Here is a 23,728-nt window from a genome sequence, read left to right on the forward strand (position 1 = left end):
CAAATACTAACCAATAATGTTATCTACAGGAAAATATAAAACTTTTGCTGATAAGATATGGTTTATATAAAACTGATACAAAGATTCATGGGCAATTGTATAATGAAGAGAGAAAGTCATTATTATAACATTCTCTGCATTGCCTAGTTAAATAAAAAGGTAGCAAAATGTGGTTTATTTATTTTATTTATTTTGAATGCAGCCAGGTGGAAGGTTGACGCTCCTGGACAAGCACAAGCTCTGCTCACTGGAGAGGAGATTCTGTTCTGGAAGGCAGTGAGACAGAGAAGGATTTATGGAGCCAGAAAGAAAAACTCCCTCAACATTAACTTTCAATGCAATACCCTAGAATAGCAAATAGGATCGAGAGCTATCTTGCCACTGTAGACCAGAAAGATTAAAGTCTTGGGCCCACATTTACAGAAATGAGCTTAAAGGAGGGTCACACAACTGATACAGAGAATAAGACAGGAGGCTGCACAGTGTTTAAAGTGTTTTCTCTCGTCACTGCACAGGCAGCAAAGCAGTGACTTGACCACCGTAGCTGGGAGTCACAGGCGTAAAAGATGTCCAATAGCCCAGAAATTTATCTTGCAGCTAATGGCACAGTGAGGTCCAATGGGTGAATGGCTGCACACATTTCAACTCTGCAATATAATGCAGTTTCCTAACTGGAAAAACAGTTAAACCCTAAAACAAATTAACAACGGAACTATTGGAGTAGCTAAGCAATATTGCATGGGTTTCTGAAAGATATGGTTTAGGAATGGAGGCTTGGATAGACTTTTGTGGGTCAATGAATGTAGTCTTTTTTATTGCGGACACTCACATCATATAAACCTGCTAATAAATCAGTGAAATGGCTATCTGGGTATGTGACTTGGAAGGATGTTCCAGACCTTTCCTACTCCAAAGGAGAGAAGTATTCCGATTTTCAGACTGAATTTATTCCTGTCTACCTTGTACCTCTTTGTTCTTATGTCAGCACCGTCCTTTAGCTTCAGGTCTTCTCCCTCTCTTGTATTTTCCCCAGTCACATACTTACAGAAGAAATCAGCCCTCTCAGCCTTTCCTTTTGACTCTATTAAACAAACCAAACTCTTAAAACTCCTTTGAAGTGACAGGCTTGCCATTTTTTAGTCATCGTAGTAACTGTCTATGCCTGTCTAGCTCCAAGTTCTTTCTTAAAATTTGGGTAGCCAGAACTGTATATAACAATAGTTCTTGAAATTTTAGGGTGAACCTACAGCATTTCTTGCCAAACCCTAACACCTGCTGTCATCAAAATTTTAATAATAAATCCATGTATTTTACTATCTTTCTGAACCAGCTGAGAGCTACCAACCACGCATTTACAGACTTTAGTTTTGGACCCAATAGTACAGGGTGTGTCAATCTACCTGGTCTTATTGCATTGTACAGGCACATTAACACTTTCTTATCTCTAATGAAAACAGCTACCCCAATAAATCCTGTTTCCCAATCTTTAATCTAGCCTGCAAGAAAAGAATCTTACTGGTCTGGAAACTGAAGATGTGAACTGAAAACTGGGCTTTACTGCTAGGGAAGGATGGATGTTGGAAAAAACAGAGAAAGATGCTTTGTATATCTCATCAAAGATCATCTCCTTTTGAGGTTTTCTTTTCTCCAAGTGCGTAACAGAAAAGTGAAAAAAAAATGCAATTCAACTAAATTCAGAATTTTCCACTTTTTTTTTCCTTCTGTATTTCCTCCTGGAAAAATGAGGATTTATGCTCAAGGGTCATCTTGGCTTAAGCTCTGATTACAGAGGTGTATACAGTAGTGTCATCAGACTCCAAGGGTGAATGACTGAAATTATTAGATGGTTAGAAATTTTTTAAGGGAAAAGACATAATACAAAATTACAAAATACAAAAGGACATTTTCCTCAGTGTTTCCTAGTAAAACACTGTAATATCATGAAACTGTAAAATGTCAGAATATGAAAAATGAGCATATTTAATTGAATTCTTGATTTATAAAGGAAAAATGCTTATAAGAAACAACTGCCCTGAAACATAGATCTTTGAGTTCTGTTTTTCAGTAAATACAAATTAATAACGGAATATCATTATTAGGAGTAACAGTCTGACAGTAATTGAAAATGGGATTTTTCCCCTTAGGGCTCAAAGAAAAATTATTCAGTGATACTTTCTACAGGAAAAGCTGAGGCATGGGGAAGAGAACCTCAGTCATATTACATTTTATTGCTAAGGACAGAAGTTGTGAACTCCAGGAATCATTCAAAATCTAGCAAAATATTCTGTCACTGTCACATCACCACTGATAGATACAGCCAGAGGTCAAAGGCTGCACCTCTGAGGGAATTGCAGGTGAAAATATCCTATCTATGAACTGAGATACCATCACTGTAAACTCTCTGTAATTTCCCCAAAGGAGCATCTTTGAACAGAACTACTAGAGGGCAGAAGGAAAAAAAAAATTTGTTTTGTATTTCCAAACAAGTAAGTTTTTCTACAAAGTCTAAAATAAAATACATCTTCCCTTCTCTCTGAAAAATATAATGTTTAATGCTATTGTAAGGTTCTTCTGGAACAAATGGTGCTCTCATATGGTAAGGAAAAAAAAAGAAGAAGAAAAGAAAGAGAACAGACAGTGTTACTATTTCACCCATATTGTCCTTTTCCAGGAATTATGTACAGATTGCTATGGGGACACATCTAGGAGTCTTCTGTATAAAGAAGCATGAGAGGACAAGGCAAATTCCAGCTTCCATTTCATCTCTGACTTTGACAGAAGCAAGTACAAGGCTATAGCTGAATTATTTGTCAAAAATAATTTACTTTACTATTAGCACTTTTGAGGGGATACTCTTCAGAAAAAAAAATCTTAGAAAATACTATGGCTTTCATGGAAGTGAAAATGCAATAGCCTTCTTGAATTTTTACTGTCAGAAAAAAACATCCTGGAGTTTGATGAAAAAATGAGGCTACAACCAATAAAAAGGAATATTTCAAAATAGGAAATAGCCAATAACAATCTCCACAACATGAGGGAGCAATGGTTGTAAAAGAAAGATTGCTGACAGAAAAATATTCATATATTCAAAATATTCTCACCTCTGACAGAACTGATTTATTTGTGGAGGAATCTGAGCAGCATTGTATATATCTACAAACAACTCACCAAGGTGAGTGGACTTTCAGATATCTTGCAACTATCCAGACCCCAAAAAGGAAAAATAGAGTGGAGGAGAGGAGAGTAAGGATTTGCAGCTTCTCTTCCTATTTCTTCCACTAAATTGCTTTGAGAACTTTGGCAAGTCGCTGAACTGCCCTGTGCTGTACCGCTCTCATTGGGTATGCAGCAAAACATGGGCACAGACACCTGTTGATAAAATGCTAGACATAACTGCATTAGTTCAGGTGTGCTATTGGCTCATTTACCTTTGCTTAGCAGTCTTAAGAGAGAGATGTCTTCGGCTACCAGAGTAGAGACGGTGCCAGTAAAAATTACACACTGGTTTTCAAAGAGCTTCTACTCTGGCAGAATAGTGCGAAGATACTTTATTTTAAAAATTAATACCTACATTGTACAAACATGTAAGTACCGCAATAGCTCTTTAAACATGCAAAGCAGATTGCACATGTGCCAACGTGCTTGCACAGGACCTTCAGACAGCCATCCAATCCACCTGGTACAGAACACACTGGTGGCTATTTTTAAACTGCTGCCCTTTCAAGGTTAAACTAGGGCATGGTATAGGGTATTGAAATGTGGAGGGATATAAAAGAATAAGTTCAGAATAACTACTCTTTCAAGATACAAACTCACAAAATCTGTGATGTTCACAATTTTAAATTGTTTCAAAAATATGTTATGTAAAAGGAACAAATAAAAGAATACTTCATGACAGGCTTAAAAACAAGCGCAGGTTAACTTGACAAAGATCCTTTATGGTAGTGCTTACCCTCCCTTTCAGGTACATACAGAATACACTGGGATAGGGTGAATTGCTAGCACCTCTGAGGATTATGTTATAATGCTAAACAAACCCAGCTTAGGGCTGATAGACACAATATTTTCCAATGGTCAGCACAGTTCCCATTAGAAAAAGCAGGGTTAACTCTCACACCTCTTGTGACCATCCTCATGGAAACTACAATAGGTAATGAGAAATGTCAAGTCCCAAGATCAATGAAATTTCAGGCTCTAGGGACAAAACAGGAATAGCATTGATCCTTTTAAAGAACACCAGTCAGAGGGTGAATGTAATATATTGCACAGAGAGGCTCAAGAGGATAAGCGGCCAAGTCCAACATACTTACCTGACAAAAAATTCAATCAGCTTTTAGCACAAGCTGCCTACCCTTCCTTTCTTTCATGCAGGAGTCTGATTCCAATTAAAGTGTGCAAATTAATTTTTATCACTTCCAAATTAGTTTCTGAATTTGTGTCTGTTTCAGATGAAAGCATCTGTCCCTCACTTTTCTGCAATTCTATCATCCACTTTGGTATCTGTTCAAAGACTCGGAGATAATTCTAATTTTCAAAGTCACTTGTTTGAAAGAGACATTCAATAAAGCAATCATAAAATATAAAAATAAAACAACTATAACGATACATGTTGAACTCCAGGGCATATCATGTACTCTCTTTGCTCCTTTTTCTGATGACTAATACAGTTGCTATGTGAGAAGAAATTTGTATACAAATTAGCACTCAGCTAAAACAAATCCCTATGTATCATAAGAGAAAAAAAATCAAAACCCAAATTGTCAAACTCCATCACAATAATTTTTCTATTCAATCTCTTAGAACTGTAAAGATTTACATTTGCCAGATCACTTCAAAGAATTAAAATAAGCAAACTATGTCCTTGACATGTGCCGTGTCTTCCTAAGAGAAAACAGACTCCTTTCACTGTTCTCTCAACTGCAGCAGATTTATATAATGTGGTCATCAACTGAATAAGGTGCAGATTCAGATTACCTATTTCAGATGGGCAATTCTTAGAAAGTAGGTATCTGACCCTGGCAAGATGACTAAGCTTCATTCAGTTCAGTGTACCACCCAAAGGTGGTACTTATCTAAGCAAGGATAAAGAAATAAAGGGAAGCTCAAATGTACATTAAAACACAAAAACCTGCATTCAACTCCCCTTCAGCCTAAAGGAATTCATGCCACATCTCCCACTTTCCAGGAGCATCCGCAGGCACCAGCCTCTAGTCTAGGCTGGAAAAGGATATGTTCTATCACCGCTATTGGAGCTTAGCCATTGCATAGCCATGAAACCAATTTTTGTTGGACCAGAGAAAGTACAAGTAGGGAGACAATTTGCCCTACATACTGCTGTTGAAGGTATGCAATTTTGGTTTCCGATTTCTTGGTTCATCCCTATTTTTATCCAATCATCATGTCATATAAGATCAATAAACAGGAGCAGAGAAAAGAATTTTGCTTTCCACCAAAGCTGGAGGTTCACAGGGGGGCCCTCCCACATTAATTTATAGCCTGATAGTCAGCATATGCTTGTGAATATGGGACTGTGGGTTTGAATTCCCTGAGTCTCTGGAGGCCAAGAACTTAGTCTCCCACTTCATGGACAAACATGCTAACCGGAAGGGTTTTTGCAAGCTACTTTTGAAAGCTACTCCATGGAAGACATTGTATTTAAAATCTGGTAAATTTTCAGTCTTCTCACAACAATTGTGAGAAGTGTCAAGACATTGAGACAAGTGCAAAATGAACCAGAAACTCCTTTTTGATACTTATTGTAGAATAAAAGTGATAACTTAATAAACACATTGATTGGAAAAATTATTTTAAAATTATAAAAGGAAGCTCAGCATGCTCTCATAGGCAAATTTGCAGCTACTGAGCTGGTGCAGCCATTTGCAAGAGTCTTATCCAAGACACAATTTTTCTCCATTCTCCTCTCTAAACCAGAGCTGGTTCTGTATTTCCCAGCTGAGGTCACCCTCTGAGCACATGCCCGCACAGGTATTTCAGCAGAAGGCTCTATGTAAGTCCAACAGGTTAGGTTATTGACATATGTCTTGTTTAGTAAAGATTTCATCTAACTCATGAATTCTGGAATATGGAATTTTAGCAGAATTGGTAAGGAGTTTGTTCTGACAATCTTTTGCCCCAGAGTATTTCACAATAAATAATTGTGATTGCTCTGTTTTCTAATGAAACAGTGTCTACATTTTTCTATACAAATGTTAAACTACATAAACTGTTTAGGACTGGGGGCCTGCTTTTTCCCCCCCTTAACGTTTCCTGAAACAACTAAAGTTCCTTTTGGTAATTGGATGCATTGAAGCTGAAATTGATAATTAACTGTCTTTCAGCTTAAAAGATCATTATAAAGTCAAGCATCTAACCCAGATAATTACTATACCTGACATTTTTCTTTGAATTCTTCACCTTCTTACAGTCTGTGATATAAAATACCTTATCTGTGTCTCCAGATGACAGCTTTCAAAAAACTAATCCCCCTTTTTTTCCCTGAAAATATCATCTACATCTTTCTGGAAATTCATTCCAAAGATGTTAACTAATTGGATTTGACCTACAGTGAACATCTCACTTTCATTTTTCCTACAAGGTAAATCCTAATCTTCTACCAGTAAGTCTAGAAGAGTAGATTAGGAAATATTTCCTCACTGCTTTGGTGGCTTAAACTATGTAAAACTTCAAAGGTATGTTTATAAGGATTGTTGAGAATGCTTCACTCCTGAAAATTAGTATACACGGAATCAGTCATCAACAAGCTATCATGTCTGTTCATGGTAGGGAACAGAATCTAGTAGTCAGTACTTCAGCAGAAAGATTTAGTAATTGTAGAAGTAGGTCATTCAGGCATATCATCACTAGTGTGATCTATCCTTAGTGATGCATGTTCATGAAAAGTCAAAGTAGCTGTTAATAAGGATATGTTTACAACACATGAAGTTCTGGTTGTACTACAGTACCAGTACATAATTAGCATATCCATGTTAACTTTAATCCAATGAGTAGAGATAGCAAGAATAGTGATGACATCACTCTTCTCAACATGAGTCTTCAATATGTCTTCAACATGAGTAGTAAGAAATCTGATCAATATATTTGGAAGCCAGCACAGCGGACTTAGCTATTTCATCTTCTTGGGTGTTGCTATCTGTGCCTGCGGGATTACATTTGCCTGGACATGACTATCTGCAGCAGACTCTCCCATTAATCTGACTATAAGTCCTTTTCTTCAGCAAAACGGTGCCTTATCCATATAGAGGTAGAGATAGGGAGAAAATCATAGGATTGGTTTTTGTTTTCATTGACTTCTGTCAGCTGACTGATATCCTTTCTTTTCATAAAATTAAAGTTATCCAAGGCAGACACTTCCAAAGTTACACAGCTGAGATATTAAACCTGAGATTCCAAAAAGTACCACTTTCTTGCATTCAGATATGTTCATGATGAGAAGAAGGTATCAGAACTAAAATAAATTTATCTGCAGAAGAAGTGGAGCCGTTTGTACCAGCCAGTCAGGAGATGCTAATGGCAAGGCTGTCCAAGCCCCACATAATCAAAGGAAGTAAAGGAAAGGTCTTACATTCTTAATTCAATGAAAGGAGCAAGCTCTTACTTTTTTCTGACTCTCAGCACAGAAATTACTAATACTTGATATGAATCACACACGCATTCAAATAAGCAAAACAGCATCAAGCTAAACAGAGTGCCCTGAAATGAAATTCCCTTTCAGACTGAATTTCTCCCTGTCTGAGAATTAAGTGCTAAAAAAGCCATGGAATATACATAAAAATTAGAAAAAAATGTTATGGGAATCCAATTTAGTATTTTTTCCCCTCCGTTCTCTCTGTGTTATAAAAGCAAAAGAAAGCCAGGTGAGAAAGTGAGGTTTTTATCTGTCTCCCCTTTGCTCTGCTTACAGACAAATGGAAGAAAATTATAATAACAAAGCTGCTGCTGTGAAATTAACAAAATATGTACTTTGTAACAAATAAAACACTTTTCTACGAGACATTCAGTTGAAGTAATACTTTCACTTAGATGTCTGTAGCTGACAGGTCTACAATTGCCTCCAGTCAGTACTTGAACCAGAGATCAAAATTGATAGTGATGTTTATCTAAAGAGGCAATATCCTTGTGCTGAAAATAATCATCAGAATTCAGAACTTGCTTTAAATGAAAATGTGCATGGATTTAGTGTTGTACAAAACAGCTCTAGTATATGGATAAAAGTTGCTCTTGTCTTTAGCTGTGGTCACATTTCTGGCTTCAGTGAAGGGACCTTGTAAATTAGTAGTGCACTTTAAGCACCCTCGTATATAAATTAATATTATTATTGTGTCCCCTTCACTCTGCAAAGCACTGATAGTTAGTCCCTTGCAAATGAAATGTAAACTCTTCCTGACATTTCATCGTTTTCTATTTTTATTCAGTCACATTGCTTCTCCAAAGGTTTGCTTACTATAGAAAGACCTTTCTGAAAGAAACTCATTTAATTCCATGGCATGTGAGACATTCCATTTTTGAAAAGGCGAGCAGCTGATATAGCACAAAAGGAGTATGTTAAAATGCCAAAAAATATTTCCGGGAAAAGAAAGTCAAAATACAGTGATATACATCCTGTCACTTAAAGGCCATACCATCTTGTTCTAGTTTATGATGACATGATGTTATAAGTGATAAAGGCAATTATGAATTTAAGAATTACTCCCATACTATTATCTGTTACCACGCACAGACTGTTTAAACATTTTTTTGGCTAGTACTCAATGAATTGCTTAGCATGTGGTGCTCTTCTTATAACAACTTTCAACTTGGAAGTGAAGTAATCAATACATTTGGTAATACCTTCTGAAGCTGACGGAAGGAATGCTAAAAATGAATAGGTGTGACAGAGGACCTCTCAGGAAGGTATTTTTTACAGGATGTACTTACTGCTATTTGGATTGTCACCTATAATATGATGTCGGCCACTCCAGTACCAAAGCAGCAATGTAGCGTCACGAGACCCGGACACGATGTAGCAATCACCACCGATATAGGACTCTGATCTGGCAAGGCAAGTCACGACATCCCAGTGGCCAAACACAATCTGAGTTAATTTTCCTGGTGGAAGTGCAAAGCAATACAAATTCAGGTTTTTAAAGTACTTGCAACATTTAGAAATCATTAACTAAATCATTAGCAAATTTTCAGTTCAAATGTAATTTTTGCCTTATGTCCCTTAATTAGAGTTCACTACATGCTACAAAAAAATTAAAATTTTTTTTCTCTCTTTTTATGTTCCTATTGAAGGCTGTGCTCTGTGTCAATCCATAGCCTAACCTTTATCTCTGAAAATCAAGTCAGTGCTGCAGTCATTGAATATTAAGTGGCGTTACTGCTCCATCAGTATTTAAGTAATGGTGTTAGAACACTATTTGTGAATTTCATGAATGATATGCATAAGACAGCACATCAACTTTTCCATAATGGTGCTACATTATTCTATTAAAACTGTGTGTTTGCTCTATGTTAATGTCAAACTAAGGTTTACTATGATCATCACCTCCTTCTTTCTATTATTGCAATCAGTTTTTAGCACTATACTGAATGATATTCGGCTAATCAGACAAAGAAACAAAATATTAGTTCCTGGTAGCAGGCTATGCAGACTACTTCCTTATTACATGAAATAAATGGAGATAGAAACAATACAGCCATGAAAATATTGTAACAAAAATTTTGGTTAATTCTTTTGATGTGATCGATTCCCTGAATATAACTATGGGTTTCAAAAGTTACCACTAACAAAATTGTATGCCTTTCCATTTCCTTTTACATCCTTTATCTTCCAAAAAAGAGCATCTTAAAGCTATTATGCTCAAACTATAATGAAGGATTTTATAAACTGCCCTTTATCATTTATTGAGGGGTAAGCACAGGCATTAGATATGGTAGCATTAAGACAACTGTCCACTTTGAGACCTAAACAGAAACAGGTGGTTGTATTTAGGGTCACCTGTTTCCGTAGAATAAACTCGAAAGCTCTTGTCCCAGAAACCACAGATGAGAATGTAGCGGTTATCTGCCGTGACTACGAAGCAATGTGCATTGATCTGGATGCTCTGATCCACAAGGTCTGTGATCTGCCGTTTGTTCACACCGGAGTTATTGGCTGTAACAAAATGCAAAACACATTTTACAAGTAAGCCACTCCAACACCTTGCTGTCATCCACTTACAGGAGAAAATGAATACATTTAACTTTCAATGAACTGTGATTTTGTTGTTGAGTAAGCATTTTGAATATGAACATTTAGAGCTGTCTATATGGGTGTCAGAAATACAAAATTATTGTGAGATTTCTGGTTCCCCTTTGAATAAGACAAAAGATTTTACAGGAGATGGCAATTTCTTATAAACTGCCTGATGCACTGCATAATACATGGTAATATTTTAAGTGCTCTGCTGAAGTACACTCCAAAACCAAACTGAACTAGGGGAAAGTGATGGAAGTCCATTTAAAATCCCAAGTCAACACTAACAATACTGCGGAAAGTCAATCCTTGCTGGTTGGTACCTCTCCTACAGAAAATATCCCAGCTTGTGGTGTGTGACCTTGACATCCCCCATACCTGCAGAAGCTTAACAGGATCACAGGTGTAAGGATTCAACCAATGAAGCAATTTAAATTGAGTGTGCTTTTTTTAACACTGTCTTCTCATCTACTCCTCAAGCAGGGAGCCAGGCCATGGGCAGAATGTTAAAAGAAGCAATGCCACCTGGAAATTCCCCCAGATAGAGGGAAAAGGAATGGTTCATGCAGAATCCCACCACCCCCACTGTCAGATGGACCTAATGTGCTATTTACTTCCCATGACACACAACAGACAGGATCTGGCAATACAATGAAGGTGTGTTCCCTCTCACCTAATCGTAACTTTCTAAAAGTTCAGTATATAATCTAAGTTAATTATCTATGCTCAGGACATCTATGCTCAGGACATCTATCTATGCTCAGGACACTGGTCGAGAGGGTCCCTTGGCAGACAGTCCTGAAGGGCAAAGGGGTTCCAGGAAGGCTGGACATTCTTCAAGAAGGAAGTCTTAAAGGCGCAGGAGTGGGCTGTCCCCATGTGCCGCAAGAAGAACGGGCGGGGAAGGCGACCGGCCTGGCTGAACGGGGAGCTCTGGCTGGGAATCAGGGAAAAAAGGAGAGTTTATCACTTGTGGAAAAAGGGGCAGGCAACTCAGGAAGAGTACAGGGATCGCGTTAGGTCGTGCAGAGAGGAAATTAGAAAGGCAAAAGCCCGGCTAGAACTCAACCTGGCCACTGTCGTGAGAGACAATAAAAAATGCTTTTATAAGTATGTTAACGACAAAAGGAGAGCCAAGGAGAATCTCCATCCTCTATTGGATGCGGGGGGGAACGTTGCCACCAAGGACGAGGAAAAGGCTGAGGTACTTAACGCCTTCTTTGCCTCAGTCTTTAGTAGTCAGAGTGGTTATCCTCAGGGTACTCAGCCCCCTGAGCTGGAAGACATGGACGACGAGCAGGATAAACCCCCCATAATTCAAGAGGATGAAGTTAATGACCTGCTACGCCACCTGGACGTTCACAAGTCTATGGGGCTGGATGGGATCCACCTGAGGGTACTGAGGGAGCTGGCGGAGGAGCTTGCCGAGCCGCTCTCCATCATTTACCAGCAGTCCTGGTTAACTGGGGAGGTCCCGGACGACTGGAGGCTCGCCAATGTGACGCCCATCTACAAGAAGGGCCGGAGGGAGGATCTGGGGAACTACAGACCGGTCAGCCTGACCTCGGTGCCGGGGAAGATCATGGAGCGGTTGGTTTTGAGGGTGCTCACGAGCCATGTCCGGGACAACCAGGGGATCAGGCCCAGCCAGCACGGGTTCATGGACGGCAGGTCCTGCTTGACCAACCTGATCTCCTTCTATGACCAGGTGACTCGCCTCGTGGATGAGGGAAAGGCAGTGGATGTGGTCTACTTGGACTTCAGTAAAGCCTTTGACACTGTCTCCCACAGCATTCTCCTAGAGAAGCTGGCGGCTCACGGCCTAGACAGGTGCACTCTTCGCTGGGTAAAAAACTGGCTGGACGGCCGAGCCCAGAGAGTTGTGGTGAATGGGGTTAAATCCAGTTGGCGGCCAGTCACGAGCGGTGTTCCCCAGGGCTCAGTACTGGGGCCAGTTCTGTTCAATATCTTTATCAACGATCTGGACGAGGGGATCGAGTGCTCCCTCAGTAAGTTTGCAGACGACACCAAGTTGGGCAGGAGTGTTGATCTGCTGGAGGGTAGGAAGGCTCTGCAGAGGGACCTGGACAGGCTGGATCGATGGGCCGAGGCCAACTGTATGAGGTTCAACAAGGCCAAGTGCCGGGTCCTGCACTTCGGCCACAACAACCCCAGGCAACGCTACAGGCTTGGGGAAGAGTGGCTGGAAAGCTGCCCAGAGGAAAAGGACCTGGGGGTGCTGATTGACAGCCGGCTGAACATGAGCCGGCAGTGTGCTCAGGTGGCCAAGAAGGCCAATGGCATCCTGGCCTGTATCAGAAATAGTGTGGCCAGCAGGAGCAGGGAGGTGATCGTGCCCCTGTACTCGGCACTGGTGAGGCCGCACCTCGAATCCTGTGTTCAGTTTTGGGCCCCTCACTACAAGAAGGACATGGAGGTGCTGGAGCGTGTCCAGAGGAGGGCAACGAAGCTGGTGAAGGGTCTGGAGCACAAGCCTTATGAGGAGCGGCTGAGGGAACTGGGGTTGTTTAGCCTGGAGGAGGCTGAGGGGAGACCTCATCGCGCTCTACAACTACCTGAAAGGAGGTTGTAGCGAGGTGGGTGTTGGTCTCTTCTCCCAAGTAACTAGCGATAGGACAAGAGGAAATGGCCTCAAGTTGCACGAAGGGAGGTTTAGATTGAACATTAGGAGAAATTTCTTTACTGAAAGAGTGGTCAGGCCTTGGAACAGGCTGCCCAGGGAAGTGGTGGAGTCACCATCCCTGGAGGTATTTAAAAGACGTGTAGATGAGGCCCTTAGGGACATGGTGTAGTGGGCATGGTGGTGTTGGGTTGACGGTTGGACACGATGATCTTAGAGGTCTTTTCCAACCTGTATGATTCTATGATTCTATGATTCTATGATTCTATGATTCTATACTCCCTGGAGAGAAAGACATCACTTCACATGGCAAGTTACCTCATGCTGTAATAGCCGTCCAAGTGCTAGACAACTTCAGAGGACAGGTTCTCTTCCTACAGTAGCTATGAAGGGAATCTTGACAACTAATTTCAGATAACTGAAGTTAGGTGAGATAAAACTCACTCTGAGAGACATGTTTCTCCTACCATAGGAACACGACTTAATGCAGATAATATTCTGAAATTTCTTTTGTCCCTATTTTTGGTTTTTCTACTTAAATTGCTCACAACTGCATGAAATAAGAGACTCAACCAAAAAAAAACCCTATTTTAAATTTGCTTGTAAAAGTTAATAACATGTTTGTGTACATTCCAAGAACACATATTTAAATTACCAGATCCTCTATGTCCGTCCACTGAAAGATAATGAATAACAAATTACTCAGATTTCCAGAACAGGTGGGCACAATAGTTGTGCCCTAGCTTTTGAGAGGAAAATCTGAAGAGAAAACCATTGTCATTATATAAGCAAATGAAGCATACAAAATGAGAAAGCTAACTCTCCTGAGCTACTTGTGACATAAATCTTTCAACCGCGAATATTGACACAGACGAAAAAGGAACTTTTCATCTGGAGATGTTTAAAAATGTATTTTTTTCTCACCAATGCTGCAAAATAGGCTCTAAGAACCTTCCCTATCCACAATTTCTGTCTCAAAAATATACCTGCTGCAAAAAAAAACCCCAAACAACCACAAAGCAAATAGTTGCAATTAAAGAGAAATAATGACTGTTAGGAATACAAGTCCTGCAATCTCTCTAACAGTTTAAGCAGATGCTATTTCTCAAAATACTTCACTTTCTCAAATATTTTTGGAGTTAAAAAATACAATCATGTATCAATTTTTAAAATCCAACCTTTTTTTTATTAATTTAGTAATGCCAACTAAAACAATCCTAATCATAAATTGAATGAAAAGAAATGGATCTGCACTGATATACACAGTGCTGGCTGTAAGAAATGAAAATATGTGAACTCTACTAGACCCTCACATTTTATTTTCCTAATGTGACCTGATAAGAGAATAGAATTATAGATATGGGCTGACAATGTAACTGACTTAATTGGTTGTTTCTTAAATACCAATTGCTGGTGATGTTAATAACAAATAGCACTCATGTAATTCATTCAGCATCAATAGCTAATGCTTTTAGTTCTCCAGGACTGACAAGAATAAATATTTTCCTATCTTCCATGTTAAATGAAGCATAATATACAAATATAGCTTAATCAATAATTCTTGAAAATGCCGTTTTCAAACATATCGCTACATTTTCATCTTGACATACCAATCAATGGATCCATTTCGATTGGAAGATGGTGGGCTTGATCCAAAGAATATCCTGGGGCTCCCCGAAGGCCTAAACATGAAAGGAAGAATAAAGCACACAGGAATCTTGTTGTCTAAATTTTTATGTGATTTTTCTAGGTTTAAAATTGCATTATAGGATTATTATATACAAAAAAAAAGTAACTTCTTACTATTACTTGTTCTGTGAAGCTTTTAAGATTCCTTCCTCTGCTACAGAAATAAGCATTTGTTAATTCTTCAGTTATGTAATAGTAAGTATAAATATATGAGCGCTAATTTCATCACGATTTCTGCAGCCACAAACGTTCATTAAATAACTCATTTAAAACAGTGTAACAGAGAATTTTTTTACATTTGAGCACTGGGTGAGATCTAATAATAGCACAGAAAAGAAAAACAATTGGAGTAAACATTGTTATGAGTTTCTTATATAGGAAACCTGTAAGTGACAGAAACTTGGACCTTTTCATGGACTTATCTAGAGTTTTTAGCTGGAAAGTATGGTCTAGAGTAGATTTGCCACAATTATTCTTATTACTTCTATCTTGAGCAGTCCTTAAGCTGTTCATCAGCGGCTCCATATTTAGTGTTATCTGCTCTCATGCACAGATAGCATTGCTTTGGCTCTTCTGAGCACCTTCCCTATCATATAAATCACAATGGCCACTACTGAAAACACAATTTTTGTCAGGAACTGCCATGTTGCACAAGAGTATCCTCCATAAGAGATACAGAGTTCTGGAGAATAAAATCTGAGTGCAAACTGATGACAGAGATTGTTATGTTTTTGGGCCTTGTCTGGCTTAGTTCATATTTCTAACTCTACTGCTTTCAGTAGATCAAAGATAATGATGCAGGCTTGAAGATGTGGTGAAGTGCTGTATTTTATATGATGTCTGTCTCGATCCCCAGTTAGAAGGAACTGCAGTGAAAGGGGACTTGAGTGGTTAAATCCTAATCCAGGTTAGAAAAGTGCATAGTTTCCTGACCACGCTGAACAAGAATTCCCATGAGCGCAGCTTTTACTAGTTTCAAATGTTTCTGCCTTATATTACATATAAAGAACTGTCCACTAATGACCTTTGTATTCAGTAATAATTGTTATTTTCTACTACTGCAATAGACAACTGGAGGATGTGAAAGAAAACACAGTCTACAGCTGGCCCTGCAAGCTTCGGAAAACCACTGCTCTGAGAACCTCTCCTTCCCTCCCTTTTCCTCTCTTCTTTCAAAATCAAATCAGTTTGGGACAGATCTTCACTAGAATTAACTTAGATTCATTTGATTCTGCTGTGAGATGGCTTTGTAAATGCCTTTCACTGTGTATAAACTCTTAAAGATAAAGCTCTACATACATCCCACAACGGTAAAAGTCCTCTGTGTGTACATTTCTGTAGATTAACCTATCCTGTCTGTTTGTTTGTAAACAGAGAACAGGAACATTCTGAATACATGTGAAATTTTAATATTCATGCTAACATTATTTAAACGTTCAGAATAAAAGTCACATTAAAACTTATATTACTATTCAAGAATTCAGAATGGTATTAACTTTACTTTTTTTGGTAGTTCCTCTAATGCATGCCTATAAGGGAATTCCCACTCATTCTTCTAACTACTGCTTGTAACACCGGTCTTTGGACAGCCTTGTGCATAAGAGGTGGGATCTATTTCACCTGACTTGGATTATTACGAGATGTTTATGTTTAAGTCTATTGGAGGTAGACATCTAAGCTAAATCTCACAAATCCCTCTGCAGAAGGACATATTTTGTCCAGAGGGTTCTCCTGTGCTGTAAAGAGGGGAGGATTTTTGTTTTTTTGCCTAGTCCCTACAAAGTTCCTGAGTTGGCTGCTGAGTCACACTCTCAAACACCAGGTACCTTCTTGTTTTTCCCAGGTGGTAAGAAACCTTCAAAAGTTTCCAGATGCTGCAACATAAGAGCTATCACAGCAGGAAGCCACCTTTGAAAATGAAACCTGTTCATTCCCAAGCAGGGCAGTAGCTCATGGCCCCACCACCTATTTAGCAATCCCTGGGACAATCTCAGAATCTGCATGTCCAGGTGAGGAGACAGGACAGTTCTAGCAGCAATATGGAGAGGTGAGCAGAGGGGCTGGAAGGGAATTTTGGGATGACCTCATTGAATGGGCTTTTGGGAGGGAATAAGGAAACTTCTCTTCAGAATAGTTCAGTGTCCAGCTGCTTAGGCTTGCTTAGGGTCCCACATTATCTAACGGTGACCCAGGTGAAGGCTTATGACAAGCTCCTGGACAGACCTGAAATCTCTCTCAAGCAGCAGACAGTGATGTACACTCTCTAGCATGCAGGTATGTATTCCTGAAACCTGGGACATACTAATATCGGCTGTGTCAAGAACAGCGGCACTCTCCTGAAAAGCATTATATCAAAGGCTGATCCTGATGTAACCACAAATCGATTGGCTGCCATGGTGATGTGCTGCTGTTAGGGAAAGTGCTTCTAGGAATGACACCAGAGAAAACACAAGCTTTGATTATTTGACACAAACCAGAAAAAACAGTAAATTTTTGTGCACAGGCAGGTGAGTCAGATTAGCCCACATCTAGCTAAACTGCACTCAAAGTTAAAGCTGTACTGTTAAGGTCTTCAAATTTGAAGGAAATGTGCCCATGAGAACCTACCTACTGTGTTGTGCCACCGATTGACTGCAAACAGCCTGCTGCAGGTGACGGTCACCACGGCAGGAATGGTCAGGTGGGGCAGCGTGTTGGCTGCCACGTGTGTGACAGGGGAATTTGACGGGAACTTCAGCACCATGATGACATCCTGCTGCATCTGATCTTTAAACATGAGGGGGCTCTGTGGAAGGAAACACTGTTGAGTAGAAAGGAGAAGAGAGCAGAAGAAAACAGAAGGGATAACACAATTAGTGAGGAGGTCTGAGGGAAAATGAGGTTAAAAAAGAGCAGACAAGCATGTGCACACAGAGGGAAAACAACACTACCTGCGCATCTACACTAGTGATGGAGGAGAGCAAGACCAGAAGCTATTATCGGATCATTACACGAGGACAAGTAGAGAATAGGTATGGTAAGGGTTATCATTACAGGGTGCAAAATGACCATTGGCATTAATTAATATACAGTAAAATGTAAAATTATAATATCAATACAATAGAGATACAAGTCAAATAAAAGACTTTATCAATTAATACATCATAAATATAAATGCTATAAACTACAACGGTTGAAAAAAGAAATTTTAAGAGAGACTCAAAAACTCCCAGATATATAATTTTTCTTAATGAATTCTTTATATGAAAGAATTCTTTATATACAGCACTTCCAAACATAGACAATTTAATTCTATGTAAAGCATATACTTATTAAGGAGTCTGATGATTCTACAAGTGACACATTTTTTTGTACATGGACAATAACGCTGTTATTAAGTACTGTTGTTAATGTTTTTTTTTCAATCACTGCTATAACAAACAGAATTATTCCTAGAATTTAAAATAATCCTTTCTACTTATTGCTTTAAATTATTTTTGAAAATATATTATCCATACCTTAAGAATGTAAAATATGGATATTATGTTCATTTGACATTTACACATTACTTAAAATAACACAGCTAACACTTCCAGATCAATTCCCACTTTTGCAGTGTACAACTAGATAGAGTGATTTCCTTGTAGATAGATAAAATGATTGAAACTACTGCACGTATTACTGTAGATTTACAAAACTTAAAAGAAAATATCTAGCTCTAAGCATTTAATCAAAGGCACTGAGGGGCACAGAGATCTGCCTCATTCAGTCTGGCTATTTCATATAATTCTTTGCAAGAAGCACAGAGAAGAATGCGTTGGGACTGAATTTTGGGAGTTCAAATTGAAATTCAAAATATACATTGTATTCTCCTGGGGGAACAGGCGGGAGGATTCCAGTACAATTTGAACTCCAATACTTCATTTTTTTCAAGCAGGCATTGTTCATAAATCAGCCCCTAACAATGCATCCTTTAAAACAAAACAAAACAACATGCTCACTCTAAGAAAAGCCTGCAGTCATTCCCACTACTTGCAGAAATAAGAATGTAAATATGTATTTATCAAGTGTATATTTATAAAGATATGGCCTTTTTATACAATATTAGACAGGAAAAGCCAGGACTATAGGAAGCTAAATCTATTCAAACCTCCACCTTGCTGTACTAGAGCACGGCGAGTCGTTTCTGCCAGGAGAAAGTACAGCTGCATGGGCAACGGAGGGCATTAAAAGTGTTGCTTAAACGGGTACTTTATGACCTACAAAGGATCCTCAGGTTCAAAGGGAATGCATTCCCGGCCAGCAGTTATATCTCACCAGGTGCATGGCAGAGCTCCGAGGTGGATGGGGCTCAATGAGCAACTGCGATGGCGTCTGTCCAAAGTTCTGTATCTGCACCTCCATGGCCTGCGGGCAAGGGAGAGGGACTGTCATGAGCAATATGCGTCAAGGAGAGAGGTCAACACACTGTGTGACAATGCAGGCATATCCCAAGTCAGCCATGAAAAAAGTCCAGAAAATTCACCCGGTGCTCTCCTCCCAGGCTGCAGACTCATCCAAGTGTTAGTATTTTGTAGACAAGCTTTGCTTCTCCTTTCAAGCATGCTTCAGTTAACCAACTAACCATTCTCATTTCCAGTAACTGGCGTTATATGTGAAAATGTTAACCTGTGAGGACATGCAGTTCAGGTCTTGAGAGAGCTTTTTTTTGCACTAAGAAGAACATATATACCTTAATAAAGTCCTTTGTAAGGAGGAAAGTATGAGGATCTCTAATAAAATAAGCCTCTGGAATCTTAAATGAGGGGAAAGAAAAGCAAACTGAGAAACAAAATTCATGTATAAAATATAATAAAAACAAAATAATTACTATTTCAACAACAACATTATTAGGTTAAAACAAAAAAATGCCAGAAACAAATCTTGCCAGGCTCATTCACACTAATGTAAAAATCTCTCCAAGTTGCATACATTCGCTGAGTATTTATTTCATGCTTAATTTTATCGCATTTTTTCATGGGCTTTCAGGCTTCACAGGTTTGAAATGAAAACTTAGCAATTTCAATGCATTCTTCAAGACTAAATTCTACCTTCAGAATAAATCTGGAGTAATTTGATAGGGAATAGAATACAGCCCGTATACTGAGATGCTTCCGCTACTCAAACAGTTCATTCAAACAAAAATATATTTAAGATATATTCTTAAAAACTTTGGCAAAAGATTGCTGCTTGTAAAAGCAATACTGTTAAAGAACACTCATTTTTCAGATAGACAGTTACTATTTTATCCGACTTTGTGAAATCGAGAATAAAGCGTTCATAGAAAACTAAACTGGCAGATTCTGAAATGCACCGTGCATTATGTACATATATATATACTGTACCCTGCACTACTGACCCTTAATATTTTTCTTGCAAGCTTTATGAATTTTTCATTCGCTACCACACAAGGAACATGAAAAAAAACACCAAAAACATTACTATCTTGGTAAATTACGTTATTTCTTTCAGACATAAAATGGTAAGAAGTATAATAAATACTTCATGATACAGAAGAATCCTTTTAATCTACATATTTTGTAATTCCTACATGCCAATCTGTGTTTTCCTCCACTTCACAGCATAGATGCAAGAACAGATGTTAGAGAGAGATTTCCTAACAGGTCACTAATGTCTACCACTCTTTATGCCCTAGATTGACAGGTATATAATGGAATACCACAAACAAACATTTGCCAAAAAAGAAACTTAATGCAAAGTCCAGTCAAGCGGCTGAAGGACTTCCAATGGATTCTAGCCCTAGCACATTTGATGCTGTAATTATCCCAGTACAGGTGATTTCTTGCTTGTTGACTAATTCAGAGTGGACTTTAGTCTTCAAGGCACAGAGTGTTTCCTGGGAACTGGTGAGCATCTCAGGTTTTATTAACATCATTTAATGAATTATTTTAAAATCATAGTGTAATTTTATACAAAACCAATGCAGTTGTGTGGGCGCATGTGTGCACAAGTCTATACAGCAGCTACCTATATGTAGCATATAAACAGTATCTCTTTACGTGCTGTGTAGATACCTTCATTCATGCAGACACTTTTTATACAGGCATATTCACTTCAAGTCAAATCAAATGTAGTATTTTCTATTACATTTAGTACTCTATAACTGATTTGGTTGGCGGAGAGAAGGGAAGGAAATTATACTTGTTTGTGAATTTCATTTTCAAAATGACAAAGACTAATATCAAGAATATCAGGCACTGCATGATTCCATGCAGATCTGTCAATAATTTCCATTTTTCCTTTTTTTCAAATAATTATCAAGGTTAATTTAATTTCAATTTTTGAAAGAATTCTGTGTTGAAATAAGAGTGTGAATTGTATTTGGCAGCACTACTGAACAAAACCCAGCTCTTCCTCTCCCACCCTTTATAGTGATCCCTTAAATGGTACTTCTGTTCTCTCGCAGGCATACTGAAATGAATTATTAATTTTTTTTTCAGGGCAGCCCAATTCTAATTTACACATTTACTTTCATGTTGTCCAGTCTTGGCAAATTCTGGTTGTTTGGCTATAAATTCTGCATTCATAAACTTTGCTGGCTTTGCCTCCCAGTTCAGGTAGATTTATGATAGTAACAGGGGAAGAGAAAGAGAAGCAGAATATGATAGTAAACCAGCATGAATTTTTCAGATTATGAGGAACGGACACTTAAAACGTAACTGTCAAAAGCAACTGTTATTTTACAGCTGAAGATGTCCTGGTAAATACTCACATACTTTACATGTTTCACATACATAATTTAAAAACATTTAAGTTAATGCCAAGTCCTTCTGTAACCAGAACTAATGCAGAATCAAGACCTTGCTATTCAGGGAATACTGGATATTTTTGCTCGCTTGCACTTACAAAGACAACCGCCTCTCCCCCACTCCATGGATAGTAATGTTATCCTTTTCTTTTAAAATTACCATTTGTAAAACTGACAACTCTTGGAAGTGTTAAAGAAACTGAACAATGTTTCTTTAAAAATACCCGTAATATTCAACTACTGCACTGAGACTATAGTCTGCACAACACCACACAGCTGTGCATAGCTACAACTGGTATTCCTCTCTAGAGCTGACAACACTTAAAAAGGACAGAAAAACCTTGTCAAAACTTACACAGAAGATAAACATAAGCATACAGAGATAAAGTGACTGGCCCAAGGGTATTCCTAATGCTGCCTCCTATCAGATCACTTGACACAAAATGAAAAGCAGGTACAGAACAGATCTGTGAATAACAATGTAATACATTGATTTGTTTACAAGAGAACTCTGGCTATATCTGAAATTAATCTGTAAACTGGTAAGTGTACACCGCAGTTTTTCTTGAACTGTAAATCATCAAACTTTAGATTTATTTAATGGTCTTAAACATTTCATTCTAAATAATCAATTCCTTTTCTCCCATCAGATTTTGAGTACTGTGTGCAAAGTGCTACACCACTCCCCGAGACACACATTCTAGTCAATTTAATACAAATTTTAATAAAATAAAGTTTATTCTCATTTCACCTTCAAATGTCCTTCCTGTAGAAACAATATAAGCTTGGAATTCAACAGCTGCCAGATTTAACGCTTTTGGAACAGCAAAATGGCAATTATATTAGTTTTCACTTTCTTAATAAGGTGTTGCAGAAAAGCTATTTAGTGAGCTGATTTGAGATTCCCTACTGTTTTTAATACACATAAAATGAGATTTGTACTCCAGACACTTCAAGGCGTTCATATCTGTTAGGATATGATCATGTATTGCAGAAAGGTAAAATGGGTCTTAGCCTATTATTTTATAATCATAGGTCAGAACAAGGAAAGAAAAAATATCTGCAAACTTGCTGGCAATTCAAAGTTTAAAATGAGTTGATCCCACACATCCTAATTTATGCAATCAAGCAAAAGACAACTTCACAGCACTTAATATTGGCCATCTAACAATATAGAGAGATTCATATTATATGTTTACATACATTTTTTGCCAAGAAATCAATACATAAAATCATACAATCTTATGAATGATGCTAATCTTAGTTACAATAAGTGATAGCCTAAATATGTTTTGCTCAAAGAAAATAAATTATTAGGTTCCAATTTTTATGCTTAAAGGTAGACCGTACATTCACAAGGATACTGGAATGCTCCTCTGCAACTTGGAGGATCAGTCCTTAGTGTCAGCTTCTTGTGGAATGAAGGGTTCAATACATTTGCTTTGCTCCTTAATGCAGCCTACCAAAGTATTTGTTTTTTATTTCTTAATTCTGGTTGAAAGAAACACAAATCTGCATTAAAGAATTCAAGCAATCTGTTTCTTTAGGTATAAGAATTATTTTAGTGGTCAAAGGCAATGTCTCCAACAGCAAGCAGTGTAAAACCCAACAGGAGCAGAGCTGCAGAGCAAAAGAGTTGGTCTTGAGGAACTCGTGCTGAAACCATGCCCACTGCAGGGTTTTCCCACCAGGCTGGCTCCAGCATGGGCTGCAGACCTCCATCAGCTGAGCTCTACTAGCTGCATCCCTGGAACAGACTGCTTCTGTAGCTTAGAAGCCAGTTCACACACTTCAAAACTGCTCTGCAGTGTGAATGAAAGCGTGGCAAATAGGGATGATCTGCAGATTCATTTCAGAAGCAGTCCTAACCTGAATGAAAATGCTAGAACTGATTCATCCAAAATACCACAAAAGTGAAGGTTTTGTTTGCTCTTCGTCATACGTTTGCAAAAAGGGTAAGCTATGAAGCAGTTTTTATTTTTAACATACTTTTTCTCTAAAAAAGTTCGTTAGAAATGCAGGTAAAATCACCAAAGAAGATATTAATTGTCCATCTCATTTGGAAACTCCCCTTTGCTGAGAGAGCTGCCTGGTGACTACATAACACAAGAAATATAAAAGCGTAAGCACATTTACTTTGAATCGTGGAGGGAAGAAAGAAATTCTTAAAACCAGACTGCATTGCAGACATTAATACATTTTTTATTCTTATGTGAAGGAGCCTTGTTTTATTAATCTTCACTGATTATTACCATAACCAGTTAAACTTTCTAAAATATGTCTTATCTTAGTTTCTCTATGATTTTATTACTTTTTTTACATACTCAGTTTGTTTATTACTAATTCCCATAATTCTGGTGTGTTTTGTTCCTCT

At 38.3% G+C, this 23,728-nt stretch overlaps 1 protein-coding gene across 1 annotated transcript in view; it reads right to left on the minus strand.

The window, feature by feature from the left end:
• Nucleotides 1-23,728, minus strand: part of NBEA (neurobeachin) — a 426,845-nt gene that overhangs the window by 9,978 nt on the left and 393,139 nt on the right. The window contains exons 48-52 of the mRNA XM_075139786.1: nt 18,864-18,953; nt 17,175-17,367; nt 14,489-14,560; nt 10,001-10,156; nt 8,935-9,105 (exon numbers count right to left, since the gene is read on the minus strand). Of these exons, the coding sequence (XP_074995887.1) occupies nt 8,935-9,105; nt 10,001-10,156; nt 14,489-14,560; nt 17,175-17,367; nt 18,864-18,953 (682 nt within the window). The remainder of the gene's footprint in view (nt 1-8,934; nt 9,106-10,000; nt 10,157-14,488; nt 14,561-17,174; nt 17,368-18,863; nt 18,954-23,728) is intronic.

This window comes from Calonectris borealis, chromosome 1 (genome assembly GCF_964195595.1).
Source record: "Calonectris borealis chromosome 1, bCalBor7.hap1.2, whole genome shotgun sequence".
NCBI classification, from domain to species: domain Eukaryota; kingdom Metazoa; phylum Chordata; class Aves; order Procellariiformes; family Procellariidae; genus Calonectris; species Calonectris borealis.